The following is a 19879-nucleotide window of genomic DNA, read 5'->3' as shown; positions in this document are numbered from 1 at the left end:
TCACTTGTACAAACTTGATGCTAATCAGATTCTAATGAGGAGGTTACTTTAGGATGATGAATCAGAATCATTTGTACAAACTAGATGCTAAACCAATCAGAATCAGAATCACTTGTACAAACTAGATGCTAAACCAATCAGAATCAGAATCACTTGTACAAACTAGATGCTAAACCAATCAGAATCAGAATCATTTGTACAAACTAGATGCTAAACCAATCAGATTCTAATGAGGAGGTTACTTTAGGATGATGAATCAGAATCATTTGTACAAACTAGATGCTAAACCAATCAGAATCAGAATCATTTGTACAAACTACATGCTAAACTAATTAGATTCTAATGAGGAGGTTACTTTAGGAGTCATTTCAACGTTTTTCTGTTTTTAGCAACAGATCTGAGGGCAGACTAATATCACTGCAAATTTGAAGCTAGGATGCTTTCTACCAAGCATGATGAAAAAGGCCTTGTGATTTTTTAGGAGCGTCTGAGCTGAAAATGTCAACTGTTGATGGATGGATAATGCATGATGGATGATGCATGATGGATGATGGATGATGCATGACGGATGATGCATGATGGATGATGCATGATGGATAATGCATGATGGATAATGCATAATGGATGATGGATAATGCATGATGGATGATGCATGATGGATGATGGATAATGCATGATGCATGATGGATGATGCATGATGGATAATGCATGATGGATGATGGATAATGCATGACGGATGATGGATGATGCATGATGGATGATGCATGATGAATAATGCATGATGCATGATGGATGATGCATGATGGATAATGCATGATGGATAATGCATGATGGATGATGGATAATGCATGATGGATGATGCATGATGGATAATGCTTGATGGATAATGCATGATGCATGATGGATGATGCATGATGGATAATGCATGATGGATGATGCATGATGGATAATGCATGATGGATGATGGATAATGCATGATGGATGATGGATGATGCATGATGGATGATGCATGATGGAAGATGCATGATGGATAATGCATGATGCATGATGGATGATGCATGATGGATGATGGATGATGGATAATGCATGATGGATGATGCATGATGGATAATGCATGATGGATAATGCATGATGCATGATGGATGATGGATGATGCATGATGGATGATAGATGATGCATGATGGATGATGCATGATGGATAATGCATGATGGATAATGCATGATGGATGATGCATGATGGATGATGGATGATGGATGATGCATGATGGATGATGCATGATGGATGATGGATAATGCATGATGGATGATGCATGATGGATAGTGCATAATGGATGATGCCCAAATGACACTGGACCATGCAAGAAGCTTACTTAACCAGATGGGCAGATGAGCAATAAATGTACAAATATTACACTTTTGATACTTCTCTAAGTATAGTCTGGACCGATCATGACAGATAATGAGAAAGAAAAACAGAGGAAAGAAAAGACAGGCAAATGGAAATATAAGTAAAAAGTGAAATACATACAAGGCTTCCTTTTTTTGTAATACACACAAAAGGATAACACTCCTTCCAGAGACCCAAGGCACTACTGTACACTGCAATCCGATTGACAAATTGTTCCAATAACTTATGCACAGGAAATTTTTAACATATAAACAAAATACTCCAGACTTGAAATCTTCTGTACAATGTGTGCTTCCTAAAGCAGCTATGTGGTTGACATCCTGTACCCAGATCACTTTACAGGAAGTAAAGAGAACAAAAAATACCTAGGGTGCTAAGTAACACTGCCTTCTTATCATGTACACTTCTGCAATTTTATCTTTTTCCTCCCAAAGAAATGTTGAGGTCAATAGTGCAGATTCAGTACATGTGTAGATATGATCACTTTTTCAAAGGCAAAAGTAATTCCTGTTCTCTATGTGACATCAGTTTTATTTTAGTGCTGCTTATGTTCACCATGCTACTGTAGTGTCCAAGACAACATTATCGTTTCATTATAAATCCCTTCTCCCTTCAGTGCATGCAAATGCATTATGTTAAACTGAAAAATGATGAATAGGAGAAATCCATGCTACAGTTAATGGAATTGACACAACTAACAGAACTGTGGAAACTTCAATGAATTCTGAGAATGCAGGGGTATAATATAGGCAATACACTGTCAGTCAAGGTGGATGGGGGTGCATAAATGAAGACCCAGTAAACTATCTGGCAAAAAATCAGGTGGGTAACACAAAAGGTGAACATTCCCTGAATTTGATAATGCTTTTACCAAAGGAGTGAAATGCACAGAAACAAACAAATCCACATAGACTTTTTGTGTTGCTTTCACAATGGACCATGACAACGAATTTCATGAGAAAATTAAGGATAAATACCTGCAGCCTTCTCATGCCCCCACCCACAAGTCTAAGCTCCAATAATGCATAAATGGATTTAGACAAATCTATCCAAGGAGACAAATGCACTCAAGAATCATGAATGCACTCAAGGAGCAGTCTGTTCAAGTCTGTATACTGAAGTTAATTTGTCAGAATAGCTGATTGAGATTAGACAAATTATCTTAATGACACCATCCTGGCAGAGTTTGGTAGATACTGCTCACATCATGCCGTAATAGTTATCAGCAGTTCTTGCATGATGACCCCAACCCACCTAAAAAAAAGTTCTGGCAAACTGGGTGGTATCCATAATTAAGCCCATTCCCATTTCCCGCAATAATAAAATATCAATAGTGTCACTTCATGAATCATCTAGCAGTCTCTATCTTAGCAAGAAAAATTGTAAACACGGTAACTTAACAGTGTTCAGAATTGGCAGGTAAAATATTATCACTATTAACCAAACTATGGTTTGCTGTGATGGCATTCTGAACTCCACAAATGAGTTGAATGGCGTGAAAACAATTTGTGTACCACATATGTGTGGGAAAATGAAATAATGCAATGCTGTTTCTGCTAAAACAGCAGGCAGAAATAAATTGGCAGTTTTTATAATTTCTGTAAGATGAGTGGTACTAGTATTCCTTGAAATTGCAATCAAATAAAACATCCTGAAATGGTTTGTTGATCACTGAGCTCATTATGAATGGATCCTCAGTAGATCAAATGGATGCGACAAATCTGGATCTTTGACAGTGTCCAATCACACATAACTCCTGCAACAGCTACACGTTATTTAAAAATGCCAAGACTGACTTAGGTATTCTACCAGGATTTACAAACAAATCAATCAAAGTTTATCTCTCTCATTACACATATCTGATTAATACATGTCAGTACTACTGTAATATATATTGACTAAGAAAACTTTTTTCAATAACTTTGATCATTTTATACTGTTTATTTACATACTGTATATGGTAACCATAATCATATTTTCCTCACCACAAATAAAAAAATTATGGTAAAAAGGGTTACTAATTTGGTGAAATATATCAATCTTTTAGTTATCGGTATCTCATAAAATGCTCCTTTGATCCCTGCAAATCAGTTGAGCAAAATAGTTACGATACAGCACTGAAAATATTAAACTAACAAACAGCAATAAATCTGCAAAGAATGCATCGCCACATGATATCACCCAAAATTCATCTTAAGATTAAACAAGTGGACAGACAGGTCAAGCCATCCCAACAAATGGACAGACAGGTCAAGCCATCCCAACTGGTGCATGGTTAGCATGGTATAGCATTGCTATCCCTGCAAAAGGGAGTTCTTGAAATTATGAAGTTATGAACTTTGTGAACTATTCCTGAACTGAGCATCAAGCATTTTTGAAATTGATTTTTACTGAACAGTTCATGAATAACTTGAAGAAAAAATGAAGTATCATTCAAAAACAGTCAATTTAAAAATTTCATCAAAATAACTCACAAATAGTTATTGAAAAAGTTCTGGAACATGTCAAGAACAGTCAAACAACTAAAAGAAAGGCAGTCAAATGTCATGAAAAATCACTGAAAAGATTATGATAATGGTCAGAAACCAATTATAAACAGTTTAAGCACACAAAAGTTGCAGCTGAAAATAAATTAAACAAATTAATGTTCATCTGATTCTGAATGTGCATGATTCAATGAAAGACTATCATAACTTTTCCTTTTAACTGCAAACTCACTCCATTTTTAATAATATTAAAATGAAACTAGGCAATTATAAAACTAGAGAATGTCTGAAAAACTTGCAATGCAAACCATCAGAATTTGATTTTGGATGATTTGTGGTGAAAAAGTCAATACAGGTGTGACTGATAAATAAATTGGACGATAAAAATTTAAGGACACCCCAGGCTAATCATATTCCTATCTGAATTGGGTTAGAAGATAAACTCAATTTTAAAATTGGAGTGTTTTTAAGTTTTTTAAAGGCTTTAAAAACTTTTTGCGATCCAAGACACAAACTACTGTAGTTCACAAGATTATCTCCATGGTGAGCATAACATTCATTACAAATTTGATCAAGTATGCTTTGATTTGTTTCTAAATAAAATAAAAATTAATACATATAGTTTAAAAAAACACCTAGCCTGATAAAAAACTGTCTAAAAAAGCATTCTTGCGGGGGTCAGGATAGTGCCATTCATAATGTTTTAAAATGTTTAGGCTTTTTTTAAATTTAGTTTTACACCAGGTTCTGTTGGGCTTTTCTTTTAAGCTTCTAAGATCAAAATTTCAGTTATTTTATAGGGTTTTTTTTTAGGTCCATTCTAACCCTGTCTGAAACATGGAAATAGATTTATTGATCTTTATTATCTGCAATATTACACCTGAGTACATTTTTGACATGACAATGTCAGAATGATCCAATTTTATTTAGCAATAGGCACTGGTGCTAAAGGTGCAGGCAATCAAAGTTAACATTTTCTCAAAAAGACAACCTCATTACACCAGGTACTTTCTCCGATTTCATATGTAAAACCCCCCATATTATTACATCAAAATGTAATAATAGGTAAATAATCAACTGTCCATATTTGGTGTCTATGACACTGGAGAATTTGCACAATGTATACAGCATAAATAAACAACAAAAATTTTCAAAACACATAAAAACTTTTGATAGAAAAAAATATGGGGGGGGCCATTTGGTAAAATAGCAGAGAAAGGCTTCAGAAGTATGTACCTTGAACAAAGAAAAGTCAATTTATTCTAAAAGTTGAATGTTCATGAAACATTTCTATATAACCATATGTATTAAATATACACATTTCAGTTTTATTTTTGGTTCAGTCTGGCATGGACACCTGAGAATATTTTAATGGACACCAAGAACAGGTAACATAACCGGTAGTATACTGAGTTACCACACCCTGAAGTATAGGGATAATACAGATGGAACTATCACCAGATGCCCAAATCGCATCAAACGTCTTACAGTTTAAATCTAGACTTGATTGGTCAGCCTTGATTCAAACATATATCTGATTGGTCATGCTTTAGTCTGACTTATGTTTCAACCAATCTCATTGGGAGATTATATTTTAAGTCAAGATTCAAGTTCTTTTGGTGACATCCAGACTAGGAATGGAAGTACTTACTACACTGTAACAGTGTTATGTAATACACTTACTACACTGAAACAGTGTTATGTAATACACTTACTACACTGTAACAGTGTTATGTAATACACTTACTACACTACAACAGTGTTATGTAATACACTTACTACACTGAAACAGTGATGTGTAATACACTTACTACACTGCAACAGTGTTATGTAATACACTTACTACACTGAAACAGTGATGTGTAATACACTTACTACACTGCAACAGTGTTATGTAATACACTTACTACACTGAAACAGTGTTATGTAATACACTTACTACACTGAAACAGTGTTATGTAATACACTTACTACACTGTAACAGTGTTATGTAATACACTTACTACACTGTAACAGTGTTATGTAATACACCTGCTGTTTAATATTGACTAAGATTGTTATTTTTCATATTTTGATCTTGTGTTAATCTGAATAACAAAATCATATTTGATCTTTTGTTCAAAAATATCAAGGCATATGAGACTTGATCTTGTGTTAATCTGAATAAAAAAATCAGACTTGATCTTGTGTTAATTGGAATAACAAAATCAGACTTGGTGTTGTGTTAATCTGAATAACACAATCTGACTCGATCTTGCATTAATGAATAACAAAATCAGACTTGATCTTGTGTTAATCTGAATAACCAAATCAGATTTGATCTTTTGTTCAAAATATCAAAGCATATGAGGAAGGAAAATGGAGGGTGGGGAAGGGGTGGGAGTGTAGTGGATGATAGTAAGATATCAATTAAAGGCAAGGTAAAGTCATCTTCATTTCTTTGCATATTTAGAGCATAAATAAGACAACAAAGGATATCAGTTAAACACTAGTTGTTGTTTTTGTTGTTGTTGTAGGGTTTAACACCATTTTTCAGCACATGATAGGCCATACATGGCGGCCAGTATTAATGGTGGAGGAAGAACCCGGGAAAACCCCGGAAAGAACCCCGACCCACGAGAAGCTACTGGCAAGCTTTCTCACATACCCACATTAGCCGAATCCGAGACTCGAAATCACGCAGGGAGAGGTGAGATGGCAGTGATCTGTAATGGAGTTAAACACTAGTTCAGATCCCTGTTACGATTTACAAATGAACTGGCAGGGTCTTAACTCAAAGTGTTTCTACTCTGCTAAACTTTTTCAAACAGCAATCTCTACTAAAAGAACCCAGTAAATAATAATCATTATCAGCTGCATGACCGTTCACTTGCTTGTTTACTTTATTGCCAGTTGCAGCTATCCTAACAAAACAAGAGGCCCAATTGGGCCTGATATTGCTCAATTGTTTCATGAAATTTAATAGCTGACAATTTCAATAATGGCTCATGTAGTATTCTAGGAATGTAATTTTGACTGATTAATTACAGTCTGATAGAGTAAAAGCTTTCCAAACATAATGGCATAATTAATTTGCATAGTCTCTTGCTCATAATCAGAGTCACCCAAGATCTTGATATCTATATAGCAAGTCTAACTTAATATGGATGAATTAGAGAAGTAACAAGCTCAGAATGCAGAAGTATATCATTAGTATGGGTAGATATTACTTATTACAGATTCATCCATAACTATGATAATATAAGTTTACCGACCAGGGTGGAATAAAATCTGATTGAAATTAGGTCTCCAGTGTGGTAATAAACTTAGCCAATCAGAAACAAGATTATCTCACAAACATGCATAGATCTGCCTCATAATCAAACTCATCCAGCACCTTGATGATATAATGCTATTTAACAAGTGTGATCAAGGTAGCACTAAACCATTCTTTCGACAGAGCAATGATCAAGCTTTAGTAACAAACTGGAATGACAAAGGTGATCTTTTTATGATTACCTGTTTTAGAGTAACAGTAACCTCCATCACTGGAAGACATAAAAATCCCTAAAACTTGGGATATTCAATCCCATAACTATCATACATACTCATTTATGAGATAAGACCAACTGCAAAAAACTGCAGAGACCCAGATCTGCCATCACATAATGTGCCGGCAGATCTGGGTCTGTGTAGTATATTAGGAATAATCAGTACAAAAACAACAAAAAAAAGACCCTCATCTGCAGGTGCCTTATGCTACGGCAGATCTGGATATTTCTTGTTTGCAGTTTGACTAAATTTATGAATGGATCAATTTCTCACTTTGAAATTTGGTAAACATAACAACAGAGGTGGAAGAAAATGGGCAGCTGCTGCTTCAGCAGTAGAATTGTTCACTTACACATACAAAATGAAATCATGCATTCTTGACACCAATGTAAATTACAATTAAAATACATGAAGAGAAGCATGAATGTCTCTTCATTCAAACATTTACATCACTTCCAATCATACCAAACAATGATTGTGACCTTGACCTCAAGATTGATGAGGCAAGCTACCATGTTAATGAATGAACTGTCCTAACTTTATAACGATTAATCCACAATTCAGACTTTCCGGCACCCTGTTGTATAAAAGTATATATAACTTCAGGCTATTCCATTTGTATGGATAACATAGGGCTATTCTATTTATATGGATAACATATCACTATTCTATTTAAAAAAGTAGGGAAAAACTGGCAGAAAAGATTAATTTACCTCTTCATGCTTAACACATTAACCCCTGGTGACGAGTTTAAGTGGCAGGAGGTAGTAGCCTACTGCCGAGCTCTGTAGTGTCAAGGTCATGTAAAATACACTAAAGTGGATGGTATTGTTGAAAGGTAGACAGATGTAGCTCTACAATGATACCAAAAAAATCTGGAATTTCTAGTTGCATTATAAAATACAGAGGGAAAAACCTAATCTTTTGGACCTGATTTTTTTTCTACCCAAAATTCGCCCATGGATGGAATCTGATTTTGTGTCCGGATTTTAGACTTTTTGGTCTCAGATCTAAGGCAGACCTGTATGAACTGCACACAGACAGATGAACCTTTGCAAAAAGTAGGATAAGATGGGCATTTGGAATAAAGAGTGGTCTCAATACAAAAATAATGGATCTGTTAAGCAAACAAACAAAAAACAAGAACTCCAACTTTTACCCTTCTGCTCATGTGCAAGCCAAATAGCCAAAGAAAAACGATGTTTCTAAAACAACTAGGCCGTATGTTATTGGAAGATCACCTGGAAATTGCTGTTTTAGGATTTATACAGAAATAGCTTTCAAAATGTGTTTCCTACTTGAATTTCAGACAGAAACAACAAAAGCCTCCAGGGGTTAATGTGTTAAGAAACCATATCTCCACCCACATATTCATTCCAATTCTACAAAACTTTTTCTAGGAATGAAGGGGTAAATAAGTGTATTATATAATGAATTATTTAATCTTTGTATTGATCGATGTCAGGCATGATGATAATTTATGAAGGGGTTTAAGAAATATATGAAAATGAAAACATTTAACACCTGAACAAGCTGTTCACACTGCTGCCACCGCTAAAAAGTGACTGTTATGTCTCACTTCCAACTAGTATAGGGTCAAGAATTGAACCCACTGGACATCTCGATGAAATGAACCAAGTTTTGAAATTTGATAAAAGGCATATAAGAAACAGTCATTAAAGTAGTGACAAGCTCATCCAGTCAGATCAACAACTAGTATCTGTGAATCTCATTAATACTAATACAAAACTTTGATGACAAGTGTATTTTTCAAGCTTAATCAAAATTACATCAGAAAATACTGTCTGTAGAGTGTTAACAAGCTCAGCCAGTCATCTGCAAAATGATCTCATTAATATGCAATGTTCTTGTTCATTATCAAAGTAATAAGAGATCTTGCTCCTATAAGCCTACATTACAAGTTTAATCAAAATCTAATAAGAAAAACACCTCCAAAGTGGTAACAAGCCTGGCCATCTTCATGCAATATTATCAGAGACCTTGATGATACAAACCTATCTTCCAAGTCTGATCAAAATCAGATAAAAAATATGGCTTCTATGTTGGTAAAAAGATAGGGCAAGCAGATGCAAGATCACCTCATTATTATCTGTGTATCTCCCTCATTGCTAAATTTATTCAAGATCTGGATACAAGCCCATATTCTAACTATGATTAAAACTGGATGAAAAACATGGCTTCCAGATAGGTCACGGACTAGTCAAGCTGTGGCAAGGTCACATCATTAATGTGTATAAATCTCATTCATTACTGAACTCGTACAAGATCTGTATGATACAATTCAACATTACAATTTTATCAAAATAATATCAGAAATATGGCCTTCAGACTCGTAACAAGCACTTGTTGATAGATGACACATGGTGTGCACTGGGCCATGTCATAAGCACACCTGGCTTTACAGCCAAGGGAGTTAACTAGAGTTTCAAGTTAACCTGACCATAAACTAATTTGCCTGAACTGCCTTCTAGTGTGTACCTGAAATTGTACATACATATACCTGATTAACAAGCTAATTTCACAAAAAGCAAAAGCAGGGACAAGAAGGTATTATAAGTGAAATGGATTAATTTGATTATCCTGAAAGCTGCTGGTTTGACAGCAACAAAAGCAAGTACATGTACATCAGACGTAGAGCCTATCATTTGGTATCACAAATCAACTAGACCACTAGTGTCCTTTCAGTCAGTGACATTATTTTTTTATTTTTTTATTTAATCTGTTCCTCTAAAAATGTGTCCAGCAATTTTGAAGTTTTAATCACTAAAATTTGTCAAAACAATTCGGAAACTAATCAGTACAGCTTGATGTGAAATAAACAGTTTCATATATCTTCATCTACCTAAAACAACACTGTTTTTGCAGATGTGTCATTTTGGACATTGACTCTGGGTCGTATTCTATTAAATTTTTCTGGCAAGTTGCTGATAATAAAATTTAACCTAAACAAAGTCATTTTCTGACAGTACGTTAATTTTTTTAACATTGTTTCTGCAAAGTCTGCACAACAAGTTGGGTTTTAATTAAAGATATAAATTTTAAGCCATGCAATAGTTATAAGCCATGTAAATTTGCTCATGTCTCAAATACAGACTGCTGACATACTATGGAACTGAAAGCCAAAAACATCTAGAATGTGTGCACACAATGTCTTGTTAATACCGGCAATTGTGTCTACCTTTAAGACATAAAAAAGAAAAAGAAAACAGACATTTTAAAACAAATGTAAACATTATTATTATTAATTATTATTATTATTATTATTATTATTATTATTATTATTATTAAGGATATAACATGCATTTGTCCACCTTCTATGCTGATCAATTATAATATACACTATGGTCATACCAGTACCAGATTATAGGCTCATACTAATAACGTGACCTACACGGTCTCTTACCACTGCAAAGCCTGTGTCAATGTCAGCAGGGAAAAATGTCTGGCCTTGCTAGAACAGATCAGTTAATTGAGAAATTACTGAATGTGATTTAACAGGACAAGTGTCTGGATTTCACATCAGAGAAAACGACTAAAAATTACATTAGGTTAATTAATAAGTAAATGTATCATTTTTAATTAGGTAACTCACTGATGTTTTCTTGATCTAGTTGCAATGTCTATTAAATATAGTGTATGTGTGAGTACAGATATAAGAAAACAAAAAGAAAAGAAAACAATTCATGTACATGTATATTGTGAAAAGAGGTCATTGGTATATTCTGGCATTGATTACAAATGGGTCCATATTTTTGGAGACAAAAAAAGCTGTGTGGTTTTACTATTTTTCATTGTTTACCAATATTTCTTGGATTCTGTGATTATTCGCAACCATGAATTAAAGACTCAACAAAAAATGAACCACATGAAAGTGATGCAGAAAGCCACTCTCCATCCAATCTCCCCTGGATTTATTAAAATAAAAACCATTTTTAAGGACTGAAAGAATTTTATATTGTTCCACTTCACTTGTATGTATTGTATATAGTATCCATTTAATGTCACTTACACACACTTCCTAAATCCATGTGCTGCGAGATCAGTAAGGATAGAGAGAAAAGAACAATAAAATGGTCAACAAAAATGTGATTTTCTTTGCTACTTACACCCTTCATTCATTCAAGCATAACTGCTTTCCAAAATACTTGTATGAAACAAATATATGTGTACGAAACAACTGCACTTACTTTATTCTATGCAATTCTGTCATAGAAAATTGAATTGTTCATGATCCATCTGAATAAATACTCAATGTAAAAAAAAATTAGATAAATAATCTATATACAGAATAGGTTGTTGTTGTTGTTGTTGTTGCTGTTGTGGGGTTTAACGCCATTTTTCAGCACACGATAGGCTATACATGGCGGCCAGTATTAATGGTGGACGAAGAACCAGGGGAAACCCCTGGAAAGAACCACCAACCCACAAGAAGCTACTGGCAAGTTTTCTTACATATCCACATTGGCTGATTCTGAGACTCGAACCGGCGCAGACAGAGGTGAGATGGAGTGATCCATAACGGAGAGCGCTTTAGACTACTCGGCCACTCAGGGCCCCTACAGAATAGGTAAAAGTAAACATTTATACATCTAATTATTGGCAGCAAATAGGGGCCCCTAGTGGCTGAGTGGTCTAAAGTGCTCACCATTATAGATCACTACAGTCTCACATCTGTCTGCATTGGTTCAAGTTTCAGGAAATGCCAATGTGGGTATATGAAAAAGCTTGCCAGAAGGTTCCTGTGGGTTGGTAGTTCTTCCTAGGGTCATCTGGAGTTCTTCCTCCACCAGATATGCTGACCACTGACGTATAGTCTACTTTGTGCTGAAAAATGGCATTAAACGACGTAACAACAACAACAGAAAGCAAACTCTCCTGTTAAATTTACTTCCTCCTGAAAGCATGTATCATTTCATCCAGCTTTTCAATCCAAAGGAACAACATTAAAGTACTGTAACTACTGCTTGCAGCACTCCAGTAATTTTTAAACAAAACCAACAAAACACTAAGTAAACATCATTTCAATCAAGTCTCCTGGTACAAAAAAACATGTCATATTAATAATCAATTAATCCAGAAACTGCAGAATTACAGAAGTCCAGCTTTTTTTAAGCTGTGGATAATTAAATCTGATTATTTCCTTATGAGTTGCAAATATTGTTTGCTGCCACGTCTAATCATTTGGGTTTGTTTGAGTACAAGACAGGCAAAGAAAGTAAAAGCTGAATCATATTGCCCTGCAGTGTAGCTATCATCTCTACACTCTGACGGCCCAGTACACTTCCTACTGCCTTGCAGTGTAGCTATCATCTCTACACTCTGATGGCCCAGTACACATCTATTGCCCTGCAGTGTAGCTATCATCTCTACACTCTGACAGCCCAGTACACATCCTATTGCCTTGCAGTGTAGCTATCATCTCTACACTCTGATGGCCCAGTATACATCTACTGCCTTGCAGTGTAGCTATCATCTCTACACTCTGATGGCCCAGTACACATCAGAGATTGTCACAGCTTGCTAACTGCACTGAACAAGAGATGCTTTTAGCTTACATCTGGAATGATGTTTTCTGCATAGCTTGAATTTCACCACTCTTAACCCAAGGTGTCAATACTATCATTGTTGGAATGTACTGAGTGTGTGTGTGATTTGGATTTTTAACATAGCTTTAAAAAATATTCAGTCATATCGCTACAATGTCTGCAGTGTGGCAGTTTATAGTGATGTCTAGCACTGGGACATCATGCCGCAGACATATAGCATTATGTCCCACCCAGTCACATTATCCTGACACCAGACCGACCAGTCCTAACACTAACCTCTTAATGCAGAGCGCCAAGCGAAGCAGCTCTTAGTACCATTTTTATATGTCTTCAGTATGACTCAGCCAGGGATTGAACCCACAACCTCCCACATCCGAGGTGGATGCTCGAACCATTAGGCCACCAGAGCGGTAAGAATGTACTGATGTCATGAGAAGTGATGCACTGTGAGAAAGTTATACCACCATATTTTTTGACTGAACTTTTGATTTAATGTAAGTTTATTAAATGTTTGTGTATTTTGAAGAGTTTTCATAAAAAAAATACCTAGTGGACCATAGTCAGCAGGTTCTAGAAGTATTATCACTGTTAAATATTTGTCCCTAGTGCTGCTGATAACTTTAAACACCTCAACCGATCATCAGCTGAAGTCTTCTTAAAAAATTACATGTTATACAATACCAAAAAAAAGTAAGATAAATGATTTGTGAATAATCTTCATCTTTAATACACACCATCATTTACCTGAAAGGTTTAATTAATAGAGAATGTAAAACAAAACACCTTCAATCAAAGTGAAAATCCATTATGATGTCTTAAAATTCCTGGAATACATAACCTCTGATGAGGCAGGTTTTAGGGGGTGATGTACTTTGGTGTTAAGTAAATGATCTTATAGAGAGGATTCAATAACTGCTTGGCTTGGCTTGGCATTGATAGCTGCATTTGCTCCATTTAATTTTGGGCACTTGGTGTGAGTAACTGATCTTGGCATGTGAGTGACTGATCTTGACATGTGAGTGACTGATCTTGGCATGTGACTGATCTTGGCATGTGAGTGACTGATCTTGGCATGTGAGTGACTGATCTTGGCATGTGAATGACTGATCTTGGCATGTGAGTGACTGATCTTGGCATGTGAATGACTGATCTTGGCATGTGAGTGACTGATCTTGGCATGTGAGTGAATGATCTTGACATGTGAGTGACTGATCTTGGTGTGTGCTTGATTTGTGCTCACATTAGCAGCAGTATTGTTTTAACCAACATTCAAACCACCACCCTATATCTGAATTTAAATGCAAGCAATGTCTTCTGACCAAAACATTGGAGTTATCTTTGTACTGTTATTCAGTACATTCATTATGGAGATCCACTGTATTGTTATTCATTACATTCATTATGGAGATTAACTGTATTTATTCATTACATTCATTATGGAGATTCACTGTATTGTTATTCATTACATTCATTATGGAGATTCACTGTATTGTTATTCATTACATTCATTATGGAGATTCACTGTGTTGTTATTCATTACATTCATTATGGAGATTCACTGTATTGTTATTCATTACATTCATTATGGAGATTCACTGTATTGTTATTCATTACATTCATTATGGGGATTCACTGTATTGTTATTCATTACATTCATTATGGAGATTCACTGTATTGTTATTCATTACATTCATTATGGAGATTCACTGTGTTGTTATTCATTACATTCATTATGGAGATTCACTGTATTGTTATTCATTACATTCATTATGGAGATTCACTGTATTGTTATTCATTTGATTCATTAAGGAGATTCACTCTTTGGAAGGGTCAGGAACAGAATAAACAATCCTGTACTCTTACCATCTGCTGAATTTTCTGTTGAATTCCCTGCATAGCTGTGGTAGGTGATGGTGGTGGGAAGTCTGGGGTGGGTGGTTGATGATATCCAGTTGGCGTAACAGGGATATTTTGCATTTTCATTGATCTTCTGGCTAAATTCAGGGGTAAGCTATCTGGTTTTTCGGCAGCTTTGTTGATGTCTGTACCGGCAGATTCTGAAATATTTTAATGAAAATATCCAAGCAATGTGCATCAATATATTCACTGACTAAATCAGTTGGATCAGTCTGACAATAAAAAAAATGATGATTCTGAAATATGATTACCTATCTTAGTTAAGTTTATAAAATTACTGCCATTCTAGTGCTGGGGCAGAAGTATAGACAAGAGTCCCTCTAAGTGACTGACACTTCGCTGGCCAAAAGGAATTTATCAGAATCCACAATAAGTCCCTTTCTTCTCTCCTTTTCTTCTTTGTAATCTGAGTACTGAAATCTGGAGAGACTCCAATGTTCTAAATGTGGTAACAAAACACTGAATTAAGATCTTTATGAGATAAATGTAATGCAAAAGTCATCTGTCATATTTTTTAAACTCAGAACCTGACATCAAGTCTGGAGGATCATTCTCAGATACTGTCAGGATATACCCACAAGCTTAACTTGGCTCAATCCATAATTAATATTTGAAAAAAAAAGAACCAAGTTACTGCATTATTCTACATATTCACACACGCAAAGAATACGTTGTTACTATGCTCACATGCCATCACAGATAAAATTCCAAATCAGGACCTCTATCCTTGAAATCAATGTCAGTGTGGTGACTACCATCTCGGTTATTGAAAAACAAAACATGATTGGTCAAAAATAATTTATACATTTACAAGTTACAATGTCCATAAGCTCAATGAGATACAACAAGGCAAGCAGTGTCCCTTGACCTGAAACCAAGTTTAAGCAGTTCTGATTTTCCAACTTATTCACACTAGTAGTGATAATGATATATTTGAGGCAGCCAGTATGGTTGCCATGTTAGAGATGAGATCTTTCTTCAATAGTGCTAACAATACTTTTGAGATGGCCAGTATGGTTGCCATGTTAGAGGTGAGATCTGAGACATTTTTCTTCATTAGTGCTAACAATACTTGTGAGATGGCCAGTATGGTTGCCATGTTAGAGGTGAGATCTGAGACATTTTTCTTCAATAGTGCTAACAATAATCTTGAGATGGCAGTATGGTTGCCATGTTAGAGGTGAGATCTGAGACATTTTTCTTCAATAGTGCTAACAATACTTTTGAGATGGCAGTAACGTTGCCATGTTAGAGGTGAGATCTGAGACATTTTTCTTCAATAGTGATAACAATACTTTTGAGATGGCAGTATGGTTACCATGCTTATCTTATTATATCAGTACTAATTTTATTTACATGTCATAAGAAGTATTGCATTGAAAAACCCCACATCTGTATAATTTCCAGAGGCTGCAGTGCCAGTAATACTGAATGTCCAAGAGACGCCATTTTATTTAGGACCAACTAGATTTCAGGATAAAATTATGTCTGTTTGATGACTTTCCTCAAGGTAATATAGGAGGAGTAGAAATAACAAATAACTTAAACAATGCCAGACACATAAAGCAGAACCACTGCAAAAGCTTTACTATTCTTTGACCAGCAGAGCCAAGACTGCCATAACCAAAAGTAAGCTTTGTTTTTTTCTCCAGAAGTAGAAAGATGATTTCAAAGGTTTCTATTTAAGAACCAGACTGACCAAAGTTCTTAACTTAATAACAATAATAATAACCCAGTAAGTTTTTACAATGTTTACAATATGAATGAAAAGAGAGAATGTTTACAAAATATAAACTAGATTTTATTCAGATTTTTCAAGTTCTAATAAAGAGTTGCATTGCTTAACATACATGTATTTTATAGAGATTATACAAGAATTACCTGCAACCTGAGGCTTTAGAGTCTTTCCTAAGTACACACAGACAACAGCGCATGATCATTCTTCTTGCATGGTCCCAACATTACCTACCCTGTGTAGGCTTGGAGATAGAGAATTGGTCCAATGTGCCCTCCTGCATGTTGTAAGCAGTGTCAAAAGGAGACATGTGCCATTAAGGCTTGGTGGTTTGCATATAAAACTTGTGACAAAAGGCTGCAGGTTAGAATCCTACCATTGAATCAGCCTAGGTCAGCAACTGTGATGTGTCCTGGGCAAGCAAGGCACTTTAATTGCCTTGGCACTAAATATGTGTCCTGGGCAAGCAAGGCACTTTAGTTGCCTTGGCACTAAATATGTGTCCTGGGCAAGCAAGGCACTTTAATTGCCTTGGCACTAAATATGTGTCCTGGGCAAGCAAGGCACTTTAGTTGCCTTGGCACTAAATATGTGTCCTGGGCAAGCAAGGCACTTTAATTGCCTTGGCACTAAATATGTGTCTTGGGCAAGCAAGGCACTTTAATTGCCTTGGCACTAAGTATGTGTCCTGGGCAAGCAAGGTACTTTAATTGCCTTGGCACTAAGTATGTGTCCTGGGCAAGCAAGGCACTTTAATTGCCTTGGCACTAAATAACCTCCTTGTATTGCTCTGCCATAAAATATATTTCTGTTGATATTTCATAGCTGGCTCTTTTCTGGATGGAAGTACCCAAACTGTATAATGAGAAAATCACCTCCCAAAGGGCGAATGGAAGTTCTGGAATACCAGAATGCCCCTAGTCCAACCTGCACATATCTTGCCCATGCACACAGTTCTTCACTCTGCTTCAGGATGCAGCCTAAACTTGTGTGACATTAGTGCAGGGCTGGAGGAAGAAATCTGGCAATAGCAACAGGTTATGTATTACATTATTAAAATTAGCCTGACTCCCTTCCCAACTACATATTAATATCAGTAATACATATCCTGTTGCTATTGCATAGCTGACACTGTCAATCTGGTGGGAGGCTGATGATCCCACAACTGGCAAAAGAAAATTGAACACTAGGAATACTCACCCTCACAGTAGAAAGACTAGTGCCCCTTTTAAGCTATTGCAAGCTGACCCTAAGAAAACATGTATTTTTGCTTTGGTGAACCAACAACTGAAGGTAAAAGGAGAATGTAGTATAAATGTGACAAACAAGTTGGAAAAGCAATGACTTGAATATCATGGGCTTTAACTTTCATTAATGAAAGGTCCCTCTCAGTAAGGGACCAACACGCTCTCTGGAGAGTTAATGCAATCCACCATCAAATGGTGGAAGCTGAAATACCAGCTTAGCATTTAAGGTGGAGGACAATATGTTTCCAGACCCTTTATTCTCCCTTTAGAAGCTGCCAGGTAAAAGCCTAAAGCCCTAATTGGACCTAAAAGTTTATCTTGATCATCCCCTGCATAAAGATATGACTGAGCAAAGTGTCACAGAATTAGGCAAAAAATAACTTGGTTTTGCCTTAGAACTATTTGACTATTTCTCGTTGTAGATGCGTACAACGTTATCTAGGGTGAATAAGTGTTTTTCCAGGTAAGTGACTGTATTAACATGTACCTCGCCGGAAATTACTTGCGACGAAGGGACATTAATAACATGATATGCACAGGTATTTTACCCTGACTTTAGCTCACTCTCCTATGGATTTAAGTAAGATCGATTTCTAAACCGACACTGGTCGTTTTGGATCACGTCAAGGAGTGTACGCTCTCCATTGTTCTCCAGCCATAGGGGTAAGTGTTAAATTTACATTTCACTTTATATGCAAAGCTTATTCGGTTTGTAATGTTTATCACATAATAATGCATTTATTACAACGCAGATCTGAACTTTGAATTAGAAGTCACAATTAGAGGTCAATGTATTAGCATATATCTAGAGATCTTAAAGAAACTATTATTATGACCAATTTGGTTTTATTGTAGCTGATTGTGACTGTCGCTGTGATTATGACTGTCATTGTGATTGTGACTGTCACAGTGAATATGACTAGAGCTGAATAGAGCTGTCTGAAGCTGTCTAAAGTTGTTTAGAGATGTCTGGAGTTTCCAGAGTATTTAAGGCTGCGTGCTGTCAATACATATGTATGCATGTACATATGTCTGTGCCACGGGCGTAGATGTAGCAAATTCAAAAGGGTGCTGTATGCTGTCTGTACATGTGTATACGTATGACTGTACATGTGGTGGATCCATAAAGGGTGCAAGCAGCCAATAAGAGTGTGGGCCAACCCAAGGAATCGTGCGACTGTACAAGGGGTCTAGAAGCATACGTTTGGTTCAATTATTGTTCCAATTGCATTTTTATGTTCATAAGATTATTTTGAACCTTAGCTGTGTTCATAAGATTACTTTGAATCTTAGTTGTAATCATAAGATTACTTTGAATCTTAGTTGTGTTCATAAGATTATTTTGAATCGTAGTTGTGTTCATAAGATTATTTTGAATCTTAGTTGTGTTCATAGGATTATTTTGAATCGTAGTTGTGTTCGTAAGATTATTTTGAATCTTAGTTGTGTTCATAACATTATTTTGAATCTTAGTTGTGTTCATAAGATTATTTTGAATCTTAGTTGTGTTCATAAGATTATTTTGAATCTTAGTTGTGTTCATAAGATTATTTTGAATCTTGTGTTCATAAGATTATTTTGAATCTTAATCAGAGTTCATATTTGAGATTGCATGAATCTCTCTTGTAGTGTAGAATACTGTTTGAAGTGTATCTGCAGTCCATGAGGTTTCTTGGATCTGTACTTCATATTGATTTCATATTTTTGGTTTATTTTCGATGTGTGAATGTTGTGTAGAGTGATTTGGGTCAATCATATGTTGAGAGCATGAGAGAATCATTGTATTTTTTCATCATATATTTTTCTTTATTAATTCATTTCATAAATTTCCATCTTTCACACATTGTGTTTGTCTTATTCATTTAGTCCAAAATCCCACTCGGTTTCTATTCTGCGACACAAAGGATATCAGTTGGAAGTGGAGCAACTGATGGAAGATGGGTTATCTTAAAAACCTGGTTGGCAAAGGAGAGAAACCAACTCATAAT

General features: G+C 35.6%; 1 protein-coding gene across 5 annotated transcripts in view; it reads right to left on the bottom strand.

The window, feature by feature from the left end:
• The window catches only part of LOC149784853 (uncharacterized), a 404070-nt gene that overhangs the window by 299189 nt on the left and 85002 nt on the right, over nucleotides 1-19879 (bottom strand). For all 5 annotated transcript variants that reach the window (XM_089978427.1, XM_089978423.1, XM_089978426.1 and 2 more), the window contains exon 12: nucleotides 14856-15049. In XM_089978427.1, the coding sequence (XP_089834553.1) occupies nucleotides 14856-15049 (194 nt within the window). The remainder of the gene's footprint in view (nucleotides 1-14855; nucleotides 15050-19879) is intronic.

The sequence above is a fragment of the Sinohyriopsis cumingii genome, chromosome 13 (assembly GCF_028554795.1).
Source record: "Sinohyriopsis cumingii isolate HCF-2022 chromosome 13, ASM2855479v2, whole genome shotgun sequence".
Classification (NCBI taxonomy): Eukaryota; Metazoa; Mollusca; class Bivalvia; order Unionida; family Unionidae; genus Sinohyriopsis; species Sinohyriopsis cumingii.
This window is presented reverse-complemented; position numbering and strand designations above follow the sequence as displayed.